We start from the raw sequence: 27022 nt of genomic DNA on the forward strand, positions 1-27022 counted from the left end.
TAATTGATGTATGTTTTAATTTCATGATCAGCAGTATTTTATCTTCTTACTCCCCTTTAATATACCTATTGCATATAATGTTATAGTATCAACAAAGTATTACTTTTACATATTGCCACAAAGGTAAAAAAATAATATACATTTTTTCAATAGTAGAAAGCCGTACCTACCAGTTCTACCATATTTTCGCAAAGTTCGCCAAAATATGTACCTACTACTATAACAATAAATATGAGACTACTGTATGTATATTATCATTAGAGTGTATTGTATGTATCATAATTCAAGCAATTAAAAATCTACACTTGGTTGTACTCGATTTAGTCTCGCTTATTAAATATGAGAACAAAAGAATGGAGATTGACGCCACGACACATTCGCATTTGAATAATAAAACAATAATCATTGCAAATATGAATGGTGAGCAATTTCATATTCGCGTCTCCGTGGTATTTATAGACTACGTGATAACTTAATAGGATCGATTTTATGATGTATTTATACGATAAGCAAATACTTATTAAAAAAACAAAAAAAAAATGTCCAATTAATCTATATTAAAATTTTAAATTCTATTTTTATTTTATTATGCTCTATAAAGGCCTGTTTTCCTAAAAATATCATATTCAAATGTAGGTATAAAAGAACTTATCAATTTTAACAATAATAGTAGTTTTTATTATAATACATACATTCATTAACCATAACTATATGTGACGCATACACAGTGGGTTATATAGTCCTATTGATAATAACGGCCGTTACAATTTTATCAATACCAATTAATATTATGTACATACATACATGAAAACTAATTACAAAATTTCTTAATTATTCGTCAATTTGAGCAACCCCATTATTATACAACATTTTTAGTTTATTATTTGATGACGTCTATAAATTATTTCATGGAGATTCAGTTTTATTTCCCTTTGTCTATATTAAAATATTATTATTGTATAAACGAAATATTTTATTTTTATTTATTTTTAATGTATTAACACCAAAAATTACTAGACTGATTTTCAAAATTCTTTCACCAATTGAATGCTAGAATATCACTGAGTGACATAGGTTACAATATTTTAGCAGAAAGAAAACTGAGCAGTCAAAACCGTATCGTATCTACCTACCACGCGGTCAAATCCGCGGCGGAAAGCTAGTAGTGAAATAAAGTCAATATAATTCAGATAAACTATAAATATTTCAAGTAATGAGTAAAATTAAAAAAGTAAGGCACCATAGTCTTTAATTAATGTTTTCATATTCTCAAACGGAAAAATAAATAAAATATACTTTTATTATCATACTATTACCAAACTTATGTTGTATAAAAATATGTACAAAAGACCACAAAAATTATTACGAAGATGCTATGTAGACATTGCGCAATAAATTGGCACCAGATAAGTACATTTTGTAAGTACCTACTTATTTCAATTGTCATAATCACGATTAAATTATTTCGTGTACGTCATTACAATTGCAGTAACTAATTTATGAAACGCACTTAAACTTAAAACGAACGCTATCAAAACCAGTATATTTTCTTACAATATACACTTACTCCGTCTAATGTGTAAAATTCCTTATAATAATATAAATGTGCAAAACAATCCGTATTAAACAAGAGAAACTTTCACACAACCCTATTCTGATCTAAAAGTGTTAAATTATTCATTCTCGAGTCGTGATCGCCTAATTCGATTTGTTCTTTCAACAGTTCCAATTCTTTGATACCTGTTACCGTCACTTCATACTTATGCGTAGCGAGCGACATATAGAAATGTATCGCGAATGCTAAAAATACTATCATAACAGGTATTAGAACAACACAAGCTGACCAAGCGGCTGTTTCGCTGAGATCGTAAAACTTGACCCAGCAAAGTATCGCTATTTCAACTAGGAACAAAATAAGGCCTAGCAAAGTCGAAAAGGCCCATGCGATTTCGATGTACCAATGTAGCCTCTCGTGTGGTGATTCGTGGACTAGTGATATGCTATGGAGGTTTCCGACGGCCTCTATGTTGGGTAGTATGCAGGTGCTGATCATGAGCGCTAGCATATGTACTGCGACTAAGAGCGTTGTACAAACTGTGAAAGCTACCAGCATACCCGGGGGGACTTTGGTTTGATTCGGCGGATTCAACTGTACTTCGACCATTGCTACCTGTTAAAATAATTTTATTATGATACTAAATACAAATATTAAATTGATAGTAACTCGGAAAAAGAAGTCTAAAAGTTTTATTAAAATATATAAAAAATACTATCTACAGAAACTAGCTCTACTAATAAGTTGGCGCCGTTGGCGCAGTTTGTAGTGACCGTGCTTTCTGCTCTAGGGGTTGTGGATTCGATTCTCACCCCGAGTCTGGGTGTAATATATATATATATTATTTATATGTTTATCAAAAAAAAATGTAGTTATACCAGTTGGCTGTTACCTTATTATAATTATTATTAAGTTTACTTTACACTTTAGAAACAGACGACCGTGTGTGTATGTTGTAAATATTTGTTTTATTTATTAATTAAAAAAAAAAAAAAAAAAAAATTCTTAAGGGTAAGTTTAAACTTTTTTGGACATAGAGATCTACTATCTTTATAACATTATGTTGGGATATATAAGCGAAAACCGTCTATCAATGCAACAATATGAATATCGAAATTTAATCAGTTCCATAAGCGTAAGTACTTGAATAAGTTATTATTTATACTTTTAATTTGTCAATCAAAACTTGATATAATAAAGTTTTCAGGGAGATAATCAACATCTCACATATAATTCTTTTTCAAGGAAATCAGGAAATCCTTTAAGGGCGACGGCGCTTATCATATCCGTAGACGCCAACGCGCATCGTGCGCTGTGGGGCAGTAAGGACAACAACCAGCGAGGTGAGGACTTTGTTTCGTTTTTACTCGCAACTAACCTTAATGTTAAAAACAAGGAATCTGAACCGACTTTTGTAACTTCGAGATCCCAAACCATCATAGATCTAACTCCGGCGACCGAGCATGTGTCAGAATAAGTATATTTCAGATTGGCATGTGTCTGATGACGTGTCGTGCTCTGATCACCGGTGGATCAAATACAACCTGGAAGTTACGCTGACGCCACCTAAACCTCGCCGTAACTCACAGAAGATGGACCGCAGCAGGTATGAGCTTCTGACAGCGCAGAAACTCAAAGGCGTTGTACTACCTGACAACCATGAAGGCACGGCGGACATTGAGAACCATATCAACCAGGTAAGCAACACCCTAAGCACCAGCTTCGAACAAACATGCCCACTCTCCTCACCAAGATCGCGACAGTTTCGCAAAGGGTACTGGTGGGGACCGGAGCTCGAAAAGCTAAGACGCAGGGTGAGGAAGTTGTTCCATAGAGCAAAGAATACTCGTTTAGAACATCATTGAGATGCCTATAAGCAAGCCCAATATCACTACAAAAAGTGCATCAGAATGAGAAGGAAGGAGTGCTGGAGGCGCTTCTGTACCAACATTGAAACGAACAACCAGGCAAACAGAGTTAAAAATATACTGTGCAGCGAAACGGTGCACAACCTGGGATGCGTGAAAAAATCGGATGGAACCTATACCAAAACTGATCTGGAAACTTCAGAACTGTTAATAACTACACACTTCCCAGGATGCCAAATCAAAGGAAATGTGGCATGGGAAGAAGAACCAAAGAAGACACCTGAAATGGTGGACTGGATCACCGCCAAGAAAATTGTAACGCATGACAAAGTAATATGGGCCATCAACACTTTCCTGCCATACAAGTCGGCGAGACTGGATAAGGTGTTTCCAGGCCTGCTAAGATGGAGTGATAGGAAACTAATTGACCACCTTGTCTCCATATATAGGAGTTGTCTAGCTTATTGCTACACTTCTAAATCATGGAGGGAAGTCAAGGTAGTCTTCATACCCAAACCCGGCAAAGGAGACTACCCGTAAACGAAATCATTTAGACCTATTAGCCTTACCTCCTTTCTATTGAAAGTTCCGGAAAGGCTAATAGATCGGGAACTGAGGAGCACAACTCTAGTTGAACAACCTCTGAATCCCAACCAGCACGCCTACTCAACGGACAAATCAACAGACTCTGCCCTACATAAGGTTATAATCCTACATATAGGGCAATCTACACCACAAAACATCAACCCTAAGCGCCTTTATCGATATCAGGCTGAAACACTTGTGCCTGTGGTGTAACCAGTAGGGTCCACAGAATAAACTCTGGAGGAGCCTAGTGAGCTATGAACCACTACTTGCTGCTATATGTGATAGGATTCCCAAACAACATATTTTCGAAAGGAAATACCACATACAACTATTTGAGGCTCAAAGAGACCAGTCCGGCATACAGAAGTCCGCATTTATACGGATAGCTCCAAAATGGGGTCTGGCACCGATGCCGGAGTGTACTCACAAGACCTTAATATCAAATTATCACTAACGCTGGGCCAACACAGCTCCATCTTCCAATGCGAGTGTGTTGCGATAACCCACGCAGTCACCACCGTCCTGTCAAAAGGCATTAAGGATAGCAACATCCGTATTCTGTCGGCCAGCATGGCTATTCTTAAAGCACTAGAAGAGAAATTCGGTCAACTCTAGTCTTATATACGAATGTCACCAAACCCTGGAAGTATTGGCCTCACATAATGGGGTAATCCTCCAGTAGATAAAAGGGCATAGCGAATCACACGGAAACTATGCTGCCGATAAGCTAGCAAGACAGGAGTCCAATACAAAGGTCGCTGGACCAACCATCTTAATGCCGCTACCATTTGGACAATTGCGCTCGTGGGTAAGGCAACGTACACGTGCAACTCACAATGCCCTTTAGGCACACCAAACCGGCTGTAGACAGTCCAAAATGATACCCACGGAAGTATCACCGCACCCATCGTGCCGACTGCTCAGTCTAAACCATCTGGACATCAGAATAGTTGTTGGTACGATTAGCGGCCACATGGCACTCAATCATTTTTATTTATTCATTTATTATTATTATGTTTTTGAAGAAACAGCCGCTCACGTGATCCTGGAATGCGAGGAAGTGGCTACACACCGGGCAACCATCCTTGGGGAAATAAGGACGCTCCAAGAAGCCTGTGAACGCCCCGGGCGGCTTCTGAGCTTCTGGAAGGAGCTGAGTTGACTGAACTAGTCAGCCCTTTTTTCACGCATAATGGACCAGCATTGAGTCTGAATGCGGAAAATCGAGTCCACAACTACTACTACTACTACTACTAAAGGCGACGAAAATAGAATATCAGGTCAAAATATTGACTTGAAAATGTTATGATATATAAAATGAATTATTTTCATAAAACTTCATTTTTTTTTATCTTTTCCTAATGAACCATGCTCAATGTAAAAACACCGATAGGAACAAATTGTGAGCAAAACTAATTATAAATTTGAAGTCATCCATATATGAATACATTATACTACAGTTTTTTCATCAATAAGGTAACCTTTGCTCTACATTAGGATATCAACAAAATACACTATAAACCATATCCAAGAAAAATTTCTAATAATAAGTAAATCTTAAGGTAAGGTAAATCTTATGGTATTTCTGTGGAAATCATACTTTATACTATGTATGTCATAAAATAATACTCAAAAATTTTGATTATAACTTAAACTATGTTAATACAATTAATTTGATTTCTTATTTACCATAGCGAAGCCAGAGAGTAAGGCAGAAGTCTTACTAGATGCTTTCAGTTTGGCCCGGCTGAGCTGCAGTTTCCTCCAGGAGAGATACGCTGGTGTGTGTAACGCATCACCGGACTGAATCGGAGTCTCCCCCATGACGCACTTGTGCTAACATAGACAAAAAAAATATTTTTAAAATATCATTATTTACTGCCAGTATTCTCTTTTGCCTTTAAATATGAGTTATAAATAAGAATGTACATAAAAACATTGAAAACCATGATAAAACTTTCTTATAAAATTCTTTTTGATATTATTAGTCTTCCTTTTATTTTGCAATATTGATTTTCCTGAAAAACATAGAATACCCTACTACTTATGACAAACAAAAAATTAAGTACAAGTATAATTAAATAAATAAAAAATATAAATATCATTGATATATTCTTATATTTATTATACATACTAAAAAAATGTTCAGGTTATTTATATAAAGTGTAAGTAAGAATAGAGTATCTTAATTATGTTAACAAAACACATCCTGATAAGGAATTCCTTGATCAATGTCCTATCAAGGTGAAAAATTAAAAATGCAAAAGGGATAAAAAATAAAAGCAGCCTTGTTTTTAGTACTAGTAGGTACTAATTAAATTAAACAAAAAAACTTTTTATTTTTTATAAATGGAATAAATGTTTATTGATATTAACACAGTTCAAATTAATTACTAAAATAACGCAGTATATTTACAATAGGAATAAACCCCACCAATACCGAGAGTACAGCACAAAATGTTAAATAGAAGCCTTTTGCTAATATAGTCCTAATGGAGTAGCACTAAGCCCAACACTACAAGCATACCCTGAACAATGTATTAACATAATAATTACATGACAATGAAGTTTTGCTATTTTTGAAGAATTGCAGTTAAAGTGATAACTAATGGAACCAAATGACTGAAGCCCTTCTGCCCTGTTGATTTGTTTATAAACTCACTTTGATGTACAAAAAACTAGATGAAACACTTCTCTGGATGTGCAGGATTTATCAAATACAACTTCGTAAGAGACCTGTCATCAATATCACTAAGAAAAATAAAATAAAAAATTAGGTAATATAACAGAAAGTTGATGTAATTGATATAAAAATTTAAAGGTCTATTTGCAAGGAGGTATTAAATATTACATACTGCATTTTTTCTGAAATTTCATTGTATATTTTTTTTTACATAAAAAATAGAATAACTTTTAAGTCACCGGTAAGATAGCCTTAACTAATTGTTAAGTAAGTAATTTGATAATTGTTTCAATATCTTATTAATAGTAGCAATTCAGAAAGTAATAGACAAAATGTTATCAAAACTTTAGAAGATTATATTAATATCTTACCTTAACCAGATTTGGACACCAGTTATTGGAGTAACTGTAACGACTGGTCGGATGCCCGTAGTGGTGATTATTACCGACAGTACTGGCTGACCAAACCGACATACCTAAACAAATTACACGACAGTCCTTCAAACTAAGAGGACGAGGTCAATTCTTCGTTAATAACCTTAGATTTTCCATAGAATTATTTTAAAATTTGGTAATTAACTAAATTTAATAAGACTGGAAATCTATTAAAAGTAAAAAATTACCACAGATGAATGAAAATTACTATAACATTTTTTCAAACATCAAAAATAACAATTCAATTCGTTCATGTGACGTAAGCACATACATAAACAACAGATAGAAATAATGAAATAGAACATATGACATACATGTCAGTGTCACCAATGATCATTGAATAACGAAAAATTATTGAATATAACTATCTTTTATTAGCATTATAAATTACAATATGCCTTGTTGCCTTATAAACATTCTCTTAAATAGGTATATAATTATTATTTAACCGTTACTTTTATTTGTCTAAGTATCCGAGTTTTTAATGCAGACTGAGAGTAAGAAGGATGCATTGATTCATCTTACTCACTTTTGTAACGGTATTGCGTCCGTACGGGAGTGTCCAAGAAAGTCGGGCGTACCTACGGCCGAACTTAGGGCGAACTAGAATGATAAGCGAATTATTTGCCAAGGGATAATGTAGGTCGGATATAGCGTTTGTTTTGGTTTATTGTTGGCTATAGGTTGTGAGTTGATGCTACACTCTGGTTTGCGCCGGGTGATCCGTAAGAGTTAAAAAGTACTGTGACAGGAACATACTGTAAACATTTATCTGTGGCTAAGTGCTTATCCCATTTACTCAACGTCGCGATGGCTGAAGCTGCAGCAGCTGCAAATCCTAACGCCGAGATTGTACGAGGTCAGGTCTTCGAAGTCGGCCCTAGATACAAAAACCTCCAGTACATTGGCGAGGGAGCCTATGGCATGGTTGTGTAAGTAATTTTATAGCTTAACCCAAACTTTTTGTTATCATTTTTATTTTACTCATTCATATTTTTTATAAATATATATTACATAAAGTTTTGTCGTTGAAGACAATATAATTTTCAAGATAACCTAAAAAGTAAAAACGTAAACTATTATTATTGTCATTTATTGTTTCTTTCTGAAAATAATTTTTTTGCAACTATAAAGGAGCCAAGTAGATTATAATATTAACTAAAACAAGGCAAAACAAGAAAATAATATTTAAACATATTATTCATAATTGAGATTTGGTTTATTATTAATTTAAAATCTTATTTATCTCTTATTCAGTGTAATTAATTAAAAACACTGAATAAATAGTAAAAAATTAAATTAATTTGATAACTATACTTACCAATAGACTTACTGAACCATGAAAATTAATATTAAGACATTAAATTAGTTATAACTTGCTTATATTGATAAAATGCTTATCTATGACATCAGACTAATATGAAACATTTTGTTTGTAATTTTGAATCTTTTATGTATAATATACATTTTTTTTCTTATTTAAAGTAGTTTTGATATACTTTTTATTTACCAAATATAATTAAAATAATTTATTCTTAAGACCAATTTGAAAGTACTTTTATTTAAAAAGGTAACTAATGATTTTATTCATGTTGAAGAAATCTAATAGCATACTCTAACACACTTTTGATAGGTGATAAAACATTACATGAGGCACAACCATATGACAGTGCAGTAATGTTATATTAATAGTACAAAGTATTAATATAAATATATAACCTCCTGTGGCCCAGTTTAAAAGAAGGGACTTCCGAGGATGACCTGATGTCCTAACATTAGAACTAATTAATAAAGTACTGAACGCCCAGACCAAAAATTGTTTGTATCTGGTTAATCCCAATATTTACAGGCGTCATATTTTAGGGCTATTATAGTATTGATTTAAGCTTGTCAGACAAAAAGAAAAAATGCCAAAATCTTTTGTTTTTTTTTTTATCACATCGGGTTGTTACATTAACTTTAAAGCCAACTGAACAGTCTTAGAAATCTTAGGAAAACTTAGTATTTAAACACTTAAAACTAGTATAGATCAACAAAATAAACCTTTAGCTGCATAGAAGTTGCAATAATTATTTTTCTTTCACAAAAATAACTCAATAATCACATTCAAAAAAGAAAAAAATGAAATTTAAATTAATTTAAGAATGGTATTTAGGCCATTTATGTTTCATTATTAGCCTTCTTTTGCAAAGAAAATATCAAAAACCCCCACAGCGAATAGGAATCTAAACTAAAAATAAAAAATTGCACAATAACAATGCTGCTATTTAACATAATTAGTCTATTTTTATAATAGGAACTCAAAAATCACATAAAAAACGTTCAATTTTACTAACAATATTTGTAACTATAATACTTGACAATCTTTTAGCGCTGTAAAAAAGAAAATGTATGTCCCTGATGACCTAATACTATGACAAATTAACTTATTAGGTACAAAAATAATTATCCCGTTCTTTTTTCTATATCACTTTGAACCCCAGGAGGATAACACACTCGCATCGTCATCTGTGCATATGGTTAGCAAGTTAATGCTGATGTTATATGTAACTGCCGCCTGATATAGCTAAATATTCACAAACCCCGAACCAGAAAGCAGGACCATTACAATCTGCAACAGGCTAGCCGAAGTATATACTTGCATTGATGAGGGTGACTCAATTACCACTTCGAGATTCCCAATTTTGCAGATAATATGGTCACTGGACAACTCCTATTGTAAAAGAGCGTATTCATAGTGACCATTGAGGCTTAACAACTTATACAAATTATATAATTTTGACATCAGGTATATTCAATATGTCACGACATCCTGAAATAAATATCATAAAAATGCACAACTTGTTGAATAAAGGGTCATATTAGAATAAGATATGTATGTAATTGTAAAGTAATGTGATTATTTGTGCATTTGTGTTCTACATCTATATGCCACTTTCATGTTCTTTAATTGAGGTTGTCTAGTGAAGATGGTACTTTTAGTGATAAAACTGCTTTTGCTACAAATTGTCTTCCATATTTGATCTATGTAGAAAGTCTTTTGGTTGTAAAATATATTGTATTGTAAGTGTATTATTTGGATTGTAATAAATATTGACTTTCTTCTTGGATTATTGTCTACTTGTTAGCTATTTGATGTTTTTTAATATTATTTTTATGAATTGTTATTAATATATCTTAAAACAAATGCCTTCATAACATACTTTCATTATCAAAAGAGTTGTATATATATACCTATTTGAAGTATCCTTTTAAAGAATATTTGTCCTTTAGAATGTAATAACTATTACAAATTCCATTGTACTTGTACAGGTCTCCTATTCTACATAGCGATAACATTGGAATTAATCTGCTATACTGCTATAGTGTAGTTATATTACTTTATTAATAATCATTACCTGGTATTTATTAATGGTAAAAATTCAGAGTACTAAAAAACAAACATGATTCCCAAGGTGATGGCTCACCATATCTCTCAAAAAATCCTTAAATATTATAATAAACATACACCATGGGTGAGAATCAATCCTCATATTCCTAGTAATGCAACTTTGTCACCACTTTACCATTGCTAAATGGTCGTACAATATATAAGTTACTATCTATTAAATAGTCATCAGTCAGTTACAATGTGTTGTTGCAAATAATATTGTATGTCCCATTAAAGTAACTTTCTTTTTAGAAAAAGGGTAAATAGAAGTAAGAGCCCTATTATTACAGATTTTTACATTTTTAATTATAAAATCAATACTAACTATTGAGATACTTATAAAAGTGTCAATGAAAGGTTAAAATTTCGCATTGACATATTAAATGGGTCTCTTGTATCTCTAAGACAAATAACACAGGTATAGACTTAGAAAGGAAAGAATGGAAAAGACATCGTATATCTTACTAAACCTATAATGTATTACGATATCTAAGACTAAATATTCCAATACGCGTCTAACTAATGATATTCTTCATTCTTATCGCTGAAATGTAGATAAACTTCTCTATAGAACATTGTGCAATGATTTTTATGAGGTTTCCTCACTATATTACGTTCTATATTTGTTGACCTTTTTGTTCATAGAAGTAATAAAAACATGTTCGTAATATGTATTCGTTAGTTGATCTCTTAGAACCTTATAATTAATTTGTTGTCGTGTTGTATGATAGTACCCGCGCGGTCTTACTAACTATAAATTTTGGATACTTCTCACATTGTTTACGAACTTATACGTCAGTATAAAAGTAATAATAATGAATCTTGTGAGCAAAGATGACAGCTAAATGTTTATAATTTTTTTTAATACGTAACGTAAGGATCTGGCCTTAGTAGTAGCGTGTTACACAAACAAAAAATCTCTTTTAGCTTTACGTAAGACTGTTCTTAAGATAAATTGAAAAAAAAAGTAATAATTTTCTTAGCTTTAGTTTAGAGTTCTTAACCGGCGTATCGGATAGTACAAAATTGAAGACGATATAATAATTATTATGTATTTGATAAAAAAAATTGTGGAAGAAATGTTTTTGTTCGCTATCGAATATTAAACGTTGTTTTTTTTTATCTAAAAGAATAATAACTAGCATAGATATCCTCGGAAATTGTATACGGATACGACAACGGCCGTCGGATACGAGTGTATGCGTATTGAGTCCTGGACATCCATCATATTCCGGTCACGTAGGAGCGATCTCCCTGTCCAATAATCATCTTGAAATAACGAAATCTATTTCTAAATAGTGTGAGTTTCTATTTAGGGAGTAAAGAGATGTAGCGGTTTCAAAAAATTCTATTTTTTTTTCAAAATCAATCAATCAATCAATAGTAGAACTATTCAAAACTATATCCTGAAAATTTCAAATCAAAATGCCACGACGTTTAATCTATAAGCGTTTGAGTGAGTGTTCCTCGGTCAAGCAATTCATGAACGATCTGATGGGTATTGAAACAAAGAATGTTAGCATATGTTCCTTTATTTCGTTTAGTAGTAGAGTCCTTCGATATAAATTTCTAGAAGTTTTAGTGATCCTATGAAGAATCATAAGTTTTAAAATCAGTTTCAAACCGATCTTCATCGTTTCGTTTATGTATAAACTGTCTAGATATTCGAAGAATGAACACGATACTTTAATCTTCATTAACTTGTAGTAGTAGATCTCGTAAGAGATAATTTCACTGAAATTCACGGAAATCATCAAACAAATAGTGATTAAAAGGGCGTGGTGAAAAAAACTTTCGAATACCATGAGTGAAAATTATACTGTATTATAATAGAATCATACAATTTTTCACTGTCGTGCCGTTTCAGCAGGCCATAAAATTTCCTAAAACAGGAATAAGTGGCCGCTCAAGCTGGTTGTCGCTTTTAAGTGCGGATTACAACACATCCCGTCAGGTCCTTGTATAAATAATGGATTTGATATAAATCGACGAATTTAGTTATTTGTCATGCGTCTTTTGGAGTTTGGCCGAGAGGGTTTGAAATGTTTTATAATTAAATGGTTAGCGGTGCTGGTATATACGGAGATACCTATAACGAACAACAAAATCGACGCAACTCTAGGAACAGCAAGGCAGCCCGAAAAGCTCAACAGTAAAAGCTACAAGCCAAAACTGATGGAAGTGAAGCTGACGAAGGACTGAAATAAAATGAAATAAATTGAACATAATATGAAATGAAAATATTCATTTGGTAGGCGTGTCGACTGAATACGTCAGAGGTTTTAGTCTGTGCGAGTCGGACATACCCTGCGGCTCCCCGGGGCCGCGGGCACCCATAAGGGGTTTCCTCTGGCTCAACAGGTAATGTATATTTAATTAACATTAAGTCCTAATGTTTCGTTCAACATTACTTACCTTTTGTATCAGCGACTTAATTAAATATTACAATAAATAAAGTAAAGTAATGTCCCCCCTAGTGTGTAGGCCTAGAGAAAAAAATTGGAAGGCAAAACTCTCGGTACTCTTTTATAATTTGAAGGCCTTAACAAAAAAAAAAAAAAAACGCAACAGTATGATCATGAAATCATCAGGACAAACACGAGACAGCTAATCGTGAGTCCCGAAATCACCACATGTCACCTGCTCACACACTTATCATTGTGTTACACTATATTTGTAACTGTATCTACTGGCAGGACAGGTTATAGACGTAGCCTTATCGAGCTTAATTTATTTAATACCTCGCCTTTTCATCATTAAGATATTCATTGATGTTATAATAAGATTTCCCTCTTAAAGGTTTTTTTCTCATAATTTATTTTCTTTGTTTCGCGGCTTTACTTAAAATGACTACGATATGCTAGACGATAGGTTGTTAATATTTATGATAATATTATTTTTTCTAAGTAATGTATCAATGTAATATTTATACAAAGCATATGCAAACAAGAATATAATTTATATAGAAATACTGTAACGTTATTATTGATAAAAAAGAGTCATATTTTATATTTTGTTATATTTTCAATGTCCTTACTAAAATCGTTACCATATCATATATTATGTTATAAATAAGACATAATTCATTCATTCATTATTCTATATTACTTTCAAAAATGTACAGGTTCGCTTGTGATAATAATACATGGCAAATTGTATTTAAATATAACAGGAATATAATTATTATTCTATATATTAAGTTTAGCTTTTAAGCATTCGACAAAGAATGAATAAGACCTATTCCCGGACAATTGTTATGACGCGAATAATTTAAAATACACGAATACGTGCCAAAGTAGTTTAATTAATTACCATCAAACCAAGGTAATATATTATGTTCAAGCGTAAAAAGTTTCGCAAAACAACAGCAAAGTTTCTAGTTTGGTAATTTTATAGTTACTTGGACCGTAATGTTTATGAATACTAAATGAGCATTTAACAATTTTGTTATCACAACCAAAGCTAAAGATAATTTAAATATAAAGCCATGAGCTCTCACCCGACTTAATTTTGAAGCTTTCAACTTATTCAAGAATATACGAAATACCTTTATTCATCCCAAAATTACGAGTGTGAAACGTTTATTATCAAAATTACGCTACCTAACCATTACCTTAACAAGAAAAAGCTTTAAATGTTAGACATTTACAGTCTGATATGTAATATTTATTGGTGAATGTCATTGGAGTCTTTTTACTTTAGTTTAAGCGTTTATATAGAACTCTCCAGGGTATACGTTAACTATATTCTTTATTCAAATGGTTTTAATTTGGCCGTTATCACGTAAAAACAAATGTCCACTTCATTTATCGTTATTTATGTTCTTTGCCATTTTTTAAAAGTTCATTTTAACGGAGTGATGCACATTATATTTACGGTTCTTTATCAATTTAGAATACCAGCAGCACGAAACCTGACTGACAATAAAGAAAACTACGTTTAAAAAAACCGACTTCAAAAACTAAAAAATTGATCAGAAGTGTGCACATACAAATGATAGCATTTTATCAGTGGCGTAGCGTAGTTGGGGCGGCAGGGGCGGACGGCCCCGGACAGCACTTTTTATGGGGCGGCAAAATTTAACAATACTTAAATAATAAATAAATATAAATAAATATTTAGTAAATATTCCCCGTTTATGACTAATAATCAGCGAGAATGACTTCTATTACACATAGAGTGTAAGAGAGAGCTTTATAAACTTTTTATTTTAAATATAACAATGTACAATTCAAAATAATGATGACTGTTCTTGCCGAAAAGTTCTCTAAAATAATTAATGTAATGTATAGTATACATAAAATTGAAATACCTAAATAAGAGGGCGGCAAAAAATTTTTCGCCCCGGGCAGCCGACAACCACACTACGCCACTGCATTTTATTAAAGGTTTTGTACATCGTACAAGTGAAAAAAAATGCTTAAAATGGACACTACCGAGCCAAATTAAATTAAATTTTTATGGGATCAAATGGCAACTATTCCGCATCAAAAAAACAATCACGTAAATCGGATCAGACATATCGGCTTGATCGGTGTACATACATAAAAAAAAAAATACTAACCGAATTGATAACCTCCTCCTTTTTGAAGTCGGTTAATAAAAGATATCCTCTTGTTTTTCTAGAACTCAAACTCTCTTGTGGGGAAAATAATTTGTATTGTTAATTCATTGGAATCTATAAACCACTGTGTGATGAGATTATTTTTTTCCTTGTGCTAAAAATTTTTTTTTTTTGCTCTAATACCTCGTTCATTATCAACTAAATAGGCTTAGGAATTTTCTTATTACATACCAGTAACAGTATAAGTCAGATATTGTCATGAGTGCAATTTAAGAAAATTAACTATTAAATAGTAGAAAAACTTTTCGAATTGGCGCGGTGATATTGGTACCTACTTTAGTTCAGATAAAAGAATGAATTCAAAGGCTTTAAATTTCATACTAAATCAATAATGCAGTGCGCGATTGCGTAGCATACAACGATAATTAAAACTTCGTGGCTTCATTCACGCGGAATTAATTGTTCTTTCCGTATTGACGAAAAAAATAACCCTTTTCCGTTCAAAAACCAGCTTTTAGTTAACCAATATTCTTTGGCTTCGAGTTTATAGGTACAAGTATAACTTTTTTTAAGATACCGTTTGTAAGGGATTCATAATAATTAAAAATAAATACTGTTTTAAAGGTGAATTGATTACGGTAAACATAATTGAAAATGACATAATACCAAACTTCAATAGGTACAGTCGCTATTTACCTTTATGTCTTCAATTCTATTTCTTATTTATTTATTTAACAATTTATGTATACTAGGATAGCAAAAGGAAATAGCTCTTATAAATAATGCTGGTACAAAGGCACTACTTATCCCATGATGGAATCTCTTCCAGTAGTCCTGCCACAGAAAACTTATAAAACAGTCGTAAAATTAGCGTGTACAATCTAAACATATTGAGAATAAAAATATAAATAAATACATAATTATACAATATATAAATACACACATACATAACAATGTATACACAAGTAGATACAAATAATATGATACTTATACATACACGCATACACATATACGATACATAATATAATAATACGATAATATATTCCAATACGCATAAGGACACTTAATTGAATTGATTTTAGACTAGGTTTGATTAAGGTAGAATTTTCTTACTTGACTTTTAATGTTGTTAAGACTTTCAAATTATTTGAGGAAATACTAGAATATCATAGGATTCCAAAAAAAACTAATGTTTTCAACTGTATAATATAATTTTTATATTATCCAAATAAATTTTTCAATAACTTCAACAATGATAACAAAATCAATAAAACAAATTCAGCTGACGTAAATATTACGTCGACTAAATTTTAAGAGCCAATATTTTAGTTAATAAGCCATATAATAAGGTTTTGAATATCATCATAATATACTGGTTGAAATCAATAGGTATATAGCTTAACAAAATTTAGATTTATTATCTACGCCTAGAGCACTAAAATTACTTTTATTAGGATTTGGTTTATTAGAGAATGCTTGGCAATTTGTTATTCAACAGCACTTGAAAAAAATTATTCCGAGCCCGTCGCGAATGCTGCGTCGCGGTTTTACCGCAAAATTCATGTTGCCACAGGTTTATGCAGTCTCGTTGCCGTCGCCGATTGCGGAAAGTTTTGAGGTCTTTGTGGAAAATGATCGCAAGTCTATCATTGCGATTGATGTCATTAGGTTAGGTCAAGATCATTAGGTAGAGTCCACGGATCGACTTCAAGTCAAGACGTTTTGACGAATATAATGGCGCATTTTGCAGAGATTTTGCTACCTGCCCTGAGGGTTGTAGGTTCGATTTTAGCACAAAGTCTGTATAGGTATATCAATAGGCATATACTTTTTAAAAAGTACTAGTAGATGCCGCGGCTTCGCTCGCGTAGTAAATGATAATATTTACAAAGAGGGGCTAAAGTAGTGTATAATTAATCATTATATTACAACAATTCCTGAACTCTGTATCACATTTATGGTTCAGCTTTCATGCGTTAGAGCTCTAACTTAGAATTACCAGACTGCTCGTAAAGCTAGTTCCCATTCACAATTTATGGAACAGTCTTCACTTATAGGTTTCTCACGCCATCTTCAGTATATTTTTCCATACAGAATTTCCGTAAACGCTGGGATACTTATTTATGTTATATGCAATCAAAACCCTAAAAATAAAATTATATTCTTCTCAAACGTCTACTTCCGATGTGACAGGAAAATGTTTAATATATATTGAAGCATAAAAATTACATCGACTAAAGAAATACATTTGATTATTTATTTATTTTTAACCAATACCTAAACAGGTCTAAAAAAAGTGCAAATAATATTTATGCAAAAATAAGACGATGATTTGAGTGGTTTTCCCTCAATTTCAAAAATTATTATGAAACAGAAATAACGGACTTAAATACAAATTTCATCCCCTATTTCACCCTTTTAAGGTTAGAATTTTCACGAAAACTAAAATTTTCTACAGCAATGGAACCCTGTCCCTACATACGAGATGGCGGCAAGTTATCGAACATAATTGTGTTTGCTCACAAACGAAAAAAAAACCGACTTCAACTTTATCGACGAGTAATACAACGTAGATCGACGAAAAAATAGTCAAGTAACTACGCGTTATCAAAGATTACTCAAAAAGTAGTTATCAGATCTCGATAAAATTTATATGTACCACATGATAAACATCAGCTTTCGATTAAATTAAAAATTATCAAAATCGGTACACTTAGTAAAAAGTTATTGCAGATTTTCGAGAGTTTCCCTCGATTTCTCTGGGATCCCATTATCAGATCCTGGTTTCCTTATCATGGTACTAAACTAGGGATATCCCCTTTCCAACAAAAAAAGAATTATCAAAATCGGTACATCCAGTAGAAAGTTATGCGGTATAATACAACGTAGGTCGACGAAAAAAGCGTCAAGTAAAAACGCATTATTGGATATAACTCGAAAAGTTCTTGTTAGATCTCAAATAAATTTAAATGGGACCAATTGACACACACCACCTTTCGATTAAAAAAAAAAATTGTCGAAATCGGTCCACCTGGTCAAAAGTTCTGATGTAACATACATAAAAAAAAATACAGTCGAATTGAGAACCTCCTCCTTTTTTGGAAGTCGGTTAAAAATGGTACATATACCTTATAATTAATGTAAATAAATTTGTAAAATCTTACGTTGAATTTCTATATATAAAATACGAAGAAACTTTTTGCCCGACCTAATATATAGATATATAAGTCGGTTGTTACCTAAAACACAGGTATGAAGTTGCCTACAGTAAGAATAAGCGACCATGTGTATGTTAAATGTATTTATCTTATACTATTAAACGAGCAATTCTTGTATATATATATATAATCTGAATCTCGGAAACGGCTCCAACGATTTTCATGAAATTTAGTATACAGGGGATTACGGGGGAGATAAATAAATCTAGCTAGGATTCATTTTTAGAAAATGTCGTTTTATCCCTGTTTTTAGGCAATGAAAAAATGGCTACAATATCGTTAGAATAAGAAGGTAAATTTCGCATCTGTCAATAAAGTTGTAATAGCTCAGGGGAAATCGGCCAATCGCGCTCGGCCGAAAAGATCATGGTTCGAATCCTCACGTATTCCAGATCGATTATCGTTTTTTTTCTTTTTTTTTCTAAAAAAAATAAAATCGAAAAATATTATTCATATTTTATCAATATGTAATTCGTATTTAAATATGATTTTCAAAAAACACGATTTACTAAAAATACCGAGCTAAGCTCGGTCACCCAGGTCCTTTATATTTAAGGCGTGTTGATGAAAGCCGCCAAGTTCCAGGATGTCCGCTAGTAACTGCGTAGACATATTTATTTTACGAAAGTTGCGGTTCGGATTCCACGGAGGCCAGTCAAATTTCTCTGTAAGAGCAGCGATAATAATTAATTAAACGTTTTTTTCAGTAATATAGGATTAGATAGCTATTTGGACCTAATTTATGGCCATCGCAGCCTGTCTAATTTGAAAAGAAATAAGTAAATTTAATACGAGTAATTTACAGAAAATCTGTCTTTATTGACATGTAGGATATTATATGACATATTTGTAAAATTGAATATTGTACAAAATTTTGAACGTTATTTTATATTTTATGCAGTATTATTTTAGGTAACGGCTTTTGTGAAAACGACTAGCACAAAATACATTTTCTTCATTTGACTAAGTTCATTTTGTTCTTAACGACCCGAATACCTAGTTTCTCTACTAAGCCTGGAAATTAAAATGTAATCAACGCCATTTTCGTGCAGCTGTTGCGAGTTAAGGGTTTTTTTCCTATTAGCTTAGGTGGGCGGATGTTGTCCCATTTGTTCTTCTAACTTTTATTAAGGGATAGGGGTCGATACATTGTGGTTATACAATGCTGCGGTATGAAAAAGTTTATCAGCTGTAAACCCGCTTGATGTTTGCGAAAATAAAGTCTATTTTATGAACTGGACATGCCATTTAAGTTAAAATATGTATAATATATGTATATTATTTATCTTTCTATAACGATGTTATGTTCTTTAAAGTTATTTCAAGTGAAGTGTGAATTTTTGTTTAATAATAACTGTTTTATCATTGATTAGATAAAGCAATACAAATACAGACTGTATATATATCGATACTATTATGCTATTTGATATACATATGTATTATGTTATGCAGTATACTCTTAAGTGTTAAATTGATAACACTAAACTGTTGATTAGAAGTTCTTATCTAAAGATAAAGAAGAAAAGTACCCAGCGATACATGATTGTAGTAAACAGTATTTTTGATTACAAAATGTTTATGATTCGACTAAGGTCAATTTTTCGGTTACTTCAGAAATGAACGTCTGAAGAATCAATTTATCTTAAATATTTTCCAGCCTGATTTAAGTTCTTCCAGTTAATTTAATAGGAAACACACTAATCATTCAAAGTTACTGTCTAGCAACATCACCGAAATTTCGGAAATCTTAAAACGATGAAACACTTCGATGGCCTCCTTTTTGGAAGTATGATAAAATGTAACGAGTACAGTAAAATAATGCTCGATCAAAATATTTAGAGAACCATTATAAACACCAGCCGTTTCCTCGTTTATTTCCTTATACTTATAATAATGTATACATGATATATCATGCAGCATGTAAATATGTTCCAGATATTACACATTTTATTTATAACTCGGAATGGCTCGATCCGTAACTATGTCCGTATGGTTTTACCTGTGTTGACGTTATTATTGCTTCAATAAGACAAAATCCATTTAATAACGCGAACAATTTCTTCTTTAATTTGCCATCTTCTAATACACGTTTTCAACTCTATAATGCCCAAAATGGTGATTTCGAACTAGCGTCCTCAGCGCTGGTCGTTTCGATTGAGTTTTCTCATTGTTTCAAAAGAATATTCTAATTTACAAATTTTACTAGCGCCCTGCTGCAAGAGCCGAGAAACGGATCATATATCATTCAAAATGATTTGTGACCGTTTTCCTTGCTTTGTAGGAAACTTAATGTCAATACAAAATTCAATTTTCTTTTTCCATAGTCAACGATTTGTTTAGATGCTGATAGTGTAACTCTAACTGTAATGATTAATGAGACAGTTGTACTAAAACTCAGAATATATAACTAGACGCCCCTTGATATTTCCAGGAAGGAATGAAGGGTTCCTCGAACTTTTTGACGCGCGGTATATCCCTCAAATTAAAATCACTTTGGCAGGTATTGTTTATACTTTTGTATCATCAAATATGGTGAAAATTAATATATATTGCTTAAGCTGACTAATAAAATCCTTCAATATTAAAAGATAATATTAATTTGTTATTTTTTGGTCCCCGACACCCTACATCTGCCAATAAAATGAAAATTTGGTTTAAAACTTGGCATAAAATCGAAGATTAAATAAAAAAAATCTCGAATCTTTTTGCTTGATACCAACGTTGCTCCCGTCTGCGAGTTATTCCGCTAGATTGCACCCCGGACCTCCGACTGCGGCACCACGACCATGCTAATCCAGCCATGAACGGTGATAATTTGTTGCTTGGTTGCTTTCGACGAATTTTTACTTTCATTCTCGGTATAGTTTCACCAAAACTTAAAATTAAACCCTTTTTTGTAAGTATCTGTTTCAGTTTATTTCCGTAATGTTCTCATACGACTACGTAGTTTACAAGTAAAAAATATGAAAACTCTTGGAACTGTAAAAAAAAGTCGCTTAACTTTTATTACTGGGTATCCTTTACAATTTGTTATTTTACTTAACACGAAAGAAAACAGAAATTTTAGTCAAAACTTTAGAAAACTTTTGTTTCTCTTTTACTCTTTTACTGATGTAAAGTTTTGGTAATATAAACTTCTAGGTAACAAGTAAATTTTGTATTGAAAGTATTTAATACACCTCATGTTATATAGCTTAACAAGCACAATTTAGCTTTTCAATATTGAAAGATTTATGGGCTTTTACGCACACATCGTATACGGAATGTGTATAAATATATATTTAAGTTTACTTGATATTTCTTTGCTATTTTTATCTCTCTTGAGAATAAACTCGTCGACTGTAACGCTGGCTATCGGTCGATAGGTCAAATGACGCTACAAGAGAAATTACACGGTCAAATGACCCGTGATATAACGGGCCTCTCTATAACCTTCATATAACAATGTCTGGAAAACTTATGAAGGTATTCTGATACCTTCATAATATAAATGCAAATAACTCTCTCGTTTAAAGAGAATTCTTAAAACATCCTCTTACAGAATAAGTAGGTTTTTTGTTGCCATAGTTACTAAGGGCCTGTTTCACCAGTAGTGGTTAACGCTATTTGACAGTTAAAAGTTTTTAATTAATTATTCTTTTTACCACCGAACTCTACTATATTTATGAGATATTTCTATTCGCACACATTAGAATTAAAGTTGTCGTTTATCAATTAAGGTGAAACAGGTCCTAATGGCCTATTCTACCTCACGCTGTCAAAGACTATTTATAACTCATTTGTAGGATAAACTTTATCCGCAAATGGTGAAACCGGCCTATTTAAGACGTAATTGTTTTGAAAGTACTTTTTATAATTACGTAATTAGTAAAGGTATCAAATATCGCTTCTGCGTTAGTGCTTTTTGTTTTTTTTTTTTCTTTGCCTAATGTATCGGAGTCTAGAACATGATAAGTATAAGCTGTATATAATGACAGTATGCCCACAGGAAATAATCACGTAAAGCTATAAAATAGGAATTATAAACTCTTCATAAATTAAGAAAAAATGAGAAAATAAGATGAACGTATATAAACGAAATAAGGTATTAAATGAGTAACTGTTAAGTTTCTTGCCCGTTCTTCTAACTAGAATATACATTCCGAAAACAGTGGTAGCTTCATAATAATCACGATATATTTTTGTAAAATGACAATTTAAAACCTTGAATAAAATTTACTTTGTTTTTAAATCCCGACGAAAAGAAGTGGTTAAATGTTTATTTCGTTTCTAAATAGAATAAGGTAGGCTTAGTCTAAATTTGTGATCTTATAAATTATAATGGCATTATTAAATAAAGAAGTTACTTTTCATTAATAACTCACGTTTCTTCTAATTGTATAAACGTACGAATCGCTTACTTTGGATCTTTTTAAATCTAAATATCGAGTGTGTAGCCTAAATTCCTTTTATAAAAGTTATCTATCTTTAAATATACATCTTTATGAAATGGTTACAGTATCAGTTTGTATGAGTATGTTGCATTTTTATAATATTAGTATGGATGTGTGGCCTTTATTAATAACTCAGTTTGTGTAGTAGTGATTGTTTCAATTATCTTTAATTATACATATCGCGACAACTGCGTCCGTTCACCTTTAATGACGAACTCCGTTGAGTATGTTTCGTTACTTTTTGTTCAGTCTGAAGTTTGTAATTTACTTTTTGTACGTCGATTAGATACGTATTCGGGACAAGTTAAAAGTTAATTAATAAATTAATGCGCGTAAAGATAACAAATCAAAGAAAAAACGATGGAAACCATTGCATATTGCACTATGAATAACCGACAAGTAGATATATATACCTCCTACTCATTTAATTAATGGTTTATATTGCATACGTTAGTAACTAAATATTATCCTAAAAGCAAGCACAGTAGTGAAGTAAATTATTATCACAGTTTCACGCTTAAGATATTAATTTATACAGGGACGCTGTTATTATTTATCGTTATTAATAAACACAATACACAAGGATTCATGATACGCTTACGTAATACGTCTTTTAGACAAAATTATATTCACTATTGTTTAACAAAGCCTAGGATTAAGAGTTCGGTTCGTGGGCTACTTTTGCGGTGAGCGGAAGTAAGGAGTAGCGTCCACCATGCTCAGTTGAGTCATAGGATTGTGTTGTGATATATTGACATGACGTCATCATTTACGTTCGACTCTGCTCGTGCATTTTCTACTTTTTCCTGTATTAGTACCATCCATTATTATGAAAATGTAATTTATTTATTTTTTTCTGATTTTTAACCGACTTCAAAAAAAGGAGGAATTTCTCAATTCAACTGTATTTTTTATGTGTTTTACATCATAACTTTTGACTGGGTGTAACGATTTTGATAATACTTTTTTTTAAAGTCGAAAGCTGGTGTTTGTCATGTGGTCCCATTTAAATTTGACTACTAGGTAAATACTTTTTGAGTTATCCTTAATAATGTGCATTTATTTGACTGTTTTACCTACTAACTACGTGTCGTATTAATTGTTGATGTACATGAAGTTGGTTTTTTTCGTTTGTGAGCCTAACGTAATTATTAGTTAATTTTTAATTTTTCTTAATTTATAGGATTTTAATAAGATGATATAAAATAAAATAAAAATGTTTCATCTATGTAACACAAGCGTACACGATAACTTTTATTCTGAGCAATGAGATGCTGGGAGATAATCATAAAACTTTGTTAATATCAGCGAATGTTCAGCTTTCAAACATGAGCCTCGGTAAGTGTAATGAGTGCTATAAATTATAATTAAGTTAACAAGGATATTTAATAAAAATGTTAAATCAGGAAAATAAGATAAAATGGTAATGACAGATGTTTGTACAAATTATAAACATGTAATATCAAAAAGTTGACGTCACCCTACTTGAAATTTTAAAGATATATTATATCTTGGTAATAATAAGATTTAGTTATAAGTGCTATTTGCAATGGTTGTGTCATTTTTACTAATAAATACGTTACTAATATACATTTTTATAGGTTTTTTTTTTCAAGTAAGTTATTATGACGAGTACACTCGCGTAATTTAATAAAGATAATGTGTATTCAACTCAAAATATACTTTATTCGAATTGCTCCCTTTCACGCTTTTATCGTTATTGAATAAGACGCTTCGCAGCCTTAAAGAATAAAAATATGTACTTACCTAGCTGCTGCCCGCGACGTCGTCTGCGTGAACGCTATACAGCACCAAAAATACCTACGGATTATACCTTTGAAAATAACATTCATTTACCCGTTTCTTCTTTATATTTCATATCTACAGAAAAATCTCATAGATGGCGCTGCTTTAAAATTGTCTTGTCTACTTATATTCATTTAATTATGTTTATCGGCTATATGCGTCGTTAGATTACACGTTGTTACAGAATGCGTTGAGGAAATAAAGGTTCACTGTTCGTTCCCGGTAGGTGATAGCATGATAATATATAGCCTATATGTTGACCCGACTTCTTAATAATATTCGTACCAAATTTGAAGTAAATCCATACGGTAATTTTTTAGGTTATCCTGGACATACATACAGACAAACAGACAAAAATTCTAAAAACTATATTTTTGGCTTCGGTATCGATTGTAGATCACACCTCAAGTATTCTTTTAAAAAATATTCTTTAATAATATTATATTAATTATATATATATGAACAGTTTTAACTTTCCTACCATTTTATTATATGTATAGATTACGTATGAGAAAAATTTAAAGCATTATTTTACTCTTCATTTTCACTAATCAGTCCTACTTATTATCTACTAGTAGTAAAAATTAGAGTATTACAAAAACCTATGTATGGATGGATATTTAGTATTACATTTTTAAATTAATTATGTGGTTAATATTTAAGATCTGGTTTTCTGGTGGTCTAATATTGGTTATCGTTCTTCAGTCTTCTTTGTATTCTTTATTGTTTTAATTTTTGCGTATTATTACATTCGTGACCATCAAACGACAAACACAGTTAAAGCTGTCTGTCATGTGCTAGCCTTCATCACGTTTAAGTTACAGTCACGAGGACTTTGTCTGTAAGTAAATAAAACACATTTATTACATTGTTCTAACAGACAACAGTTTGACGAAATGACACTACAGCTTCGCTATTACTAACAAAACTTTGTAATTGATCAACTTGTATACACTATTTATATGAAGTGAAATAGCTGCTTATTTTAATGTTAAAGGGATATTTAAGGAAATAATTGTGTGATTGTTTACAGTAAAATAGCGCTATGAATAAAAACTATTCTCACAGGTTTGATACCTTTCACAGGTTTGATATATGTCAGATTGGAAGCCGTAGAGGTTCTATTTAAAGACGACGGACGACGATACTTTAAATCCTTAGTGAGTATGTATGTGGTAACAAGTTCGTGATAATCGATTACTTCAATTACCCGACTCGGCCCTTCACGATTGCAATAGACTGTAAGCATTGTTTTTGAACAATGGTGACTAGACAAGAGCTAGTAACATCAGAGCGAACTTTTTGTTCATGGATGGCTTTGTTTCCAAGTTAAATTGAGTTGGCGTTGTCTCATATTACGTTGCCACAACGATTGTTCGCGGTTATTAATCAACATTGATATGTAGAGTTTTTTTTACTGAATACACGTTCTATAAATTAATATAGGTATCTGTATTTATTTCCTGTGATAATACTTTAACTGTCTAATAGAAAAGATACAGTTAACTTTATTTTAGTAATATTATCTGTAGTGATATGTCTGTTACAAAATAAATTGTGTAAAAATAGTGCATTGTCGTGAAATCTTGTCACCTAATTAGTAGCGATTAGGAACAATCTGTAGAAAAAAAGCCCTTAAGCCCTACCCCTTTAAGCCCTGCTTAAACTGTAAGGTGTCTATAATTCAATCAGCGATAGATTTAACACTATATTTCAAATAACTGTATTAGACTGAATAATTAACATTTAATCATTTGAAACAAACGTAATGTTTCTAATGTTTCGTAATGATAAATATAGAAATAAGGTGTAATTACTGTAGGTATCCTTCGCATCTATTATATAAAATTAATTAATTATATCATGTTACCTCCTGAAACCTTATGTAATGGTCGGGTAGAGTCCCTCAGAACTCGAAAGAACGATGAGTAATAGCCATATAATTAGCAAAGAATCGTCTAACTGGGCTCCGACAGCGGTATGATGTGGGTAACGAGAGTACGACGTATATATGCTATTCATCATTAATCATAATATCAATTTATTATTCCGAACGCGATCGTTATTCAATCCACCGGGTGTCACAATCTGAACAGCGCTAACAATTTCACTGATTAATCGGATTAAACTGAAAACAAAACCCTATGATGACACGTCAAATCGACATTGCAGATATTACGTTGCTGTAATGTTTCTGCAATATCAATTGTATGATACTAAATTTATATTTCAAAATTATTAAGTGATTTTAATACAGCAGATAGGTTATAATAGGGCAGTTCTATTTGTTCTAAATTAAATTTCTCCTCTTAATTAAATTGTCAACAAAGATTACGGTACTAATCAAGCTAAAACTGTACTTGTACTTGAAATGTTACTAAAGTTTTCTTTGGAGGGAATTGAAATTAAGATTCGTAACTGTTTTAATTAATCGTTCGGCGCC

General features: G+C 31.9%; 2 protein-coding genes across 2 annotated transcripts in view; one reads left to right on the forward strand and one right to left on the reverse strand.

Moving 5' to 3' along the window:
- Positions 1–1528: 1528 nt before the first annotated feature.
- On the reverse strand, positions 1529–7411 carry LOC123653418 (calcium release-activated calcium channel protein 1-like). The gene is made up of 3 exons (XM_045589411.1): positions 7066–7411; positions 5701–5847; positions 1529–2170 (listed from the first exon to the last, which is right to left on the reverse strand). The coding sequence occupies exons 1-3, from the start codon at positions 7165–7167 to the stop codon at positions 1640–1642; spliced, it is 780 nt and encodes a 259-aa protein (XP_045445367.1). The 5' UTR covers positions 7168–7411; the 3' UTR covers positions 1529–1639.
- A 244-nt stretch (positions 7412–7655) lies between these two features.
- The window catches only part of LOC123653420 (mitogen-activated protein kinase ERK-A), a 73825-nt gene continuing 54458 nt past the window's right edge, over positions 7656–27022 (forward strand). The window contains exon 1 of the mRNA XM_045589413.1: positions 7656–8060. Coding sequence (XP_045445369.1) covers positions 7939–8060 — 122 coding nt within the window. The 5' untranslated portion in view covers positions 7656–7938. The remainder of the gene's footprint in view (positions 8061–27022) is intronic.

This window comes from Melitaea cinxia, chromosome 5 (genome assembly GCF_905220565.1).
Source record: "Melitaea cinxia chromosome 5, ilMelCinx1.1, whole genome shotgun sequence".
Classification (NCBI taxonomy): domain Eukaryota; kingdom Metazoa; phylum Arthropoda; class Insecta; order Lepidoptera; family Nymphalidae; genus Melitaea; species Melitaea cinxia.

Excerpts from the sequence above, each read along its gene's own strand:
- LOC123653418 (XM_045589411.1), bottom strand. The coding sequence starts at position 7,167 with ATGTCGGTTTGGTCAGCCAGTACTGTCGGTAATAATCACCACTACGGG. Across the intron at positions 5,848-7,065 it reads GGTGTCCAAATCTGGTTAAG|CACAAGTGCGTCATGGGGGA; the intron begins GTAAGATATTAA and ends TGTCTATGTTAG. Across the intron at positions 2,171-5,700 it reads TACTCTCTGGCTTCGCTATG|GTAGCAATGGTCGAAGTACA; the intron begins GTAAATAAGAAA and ends TTATTTTAACAG.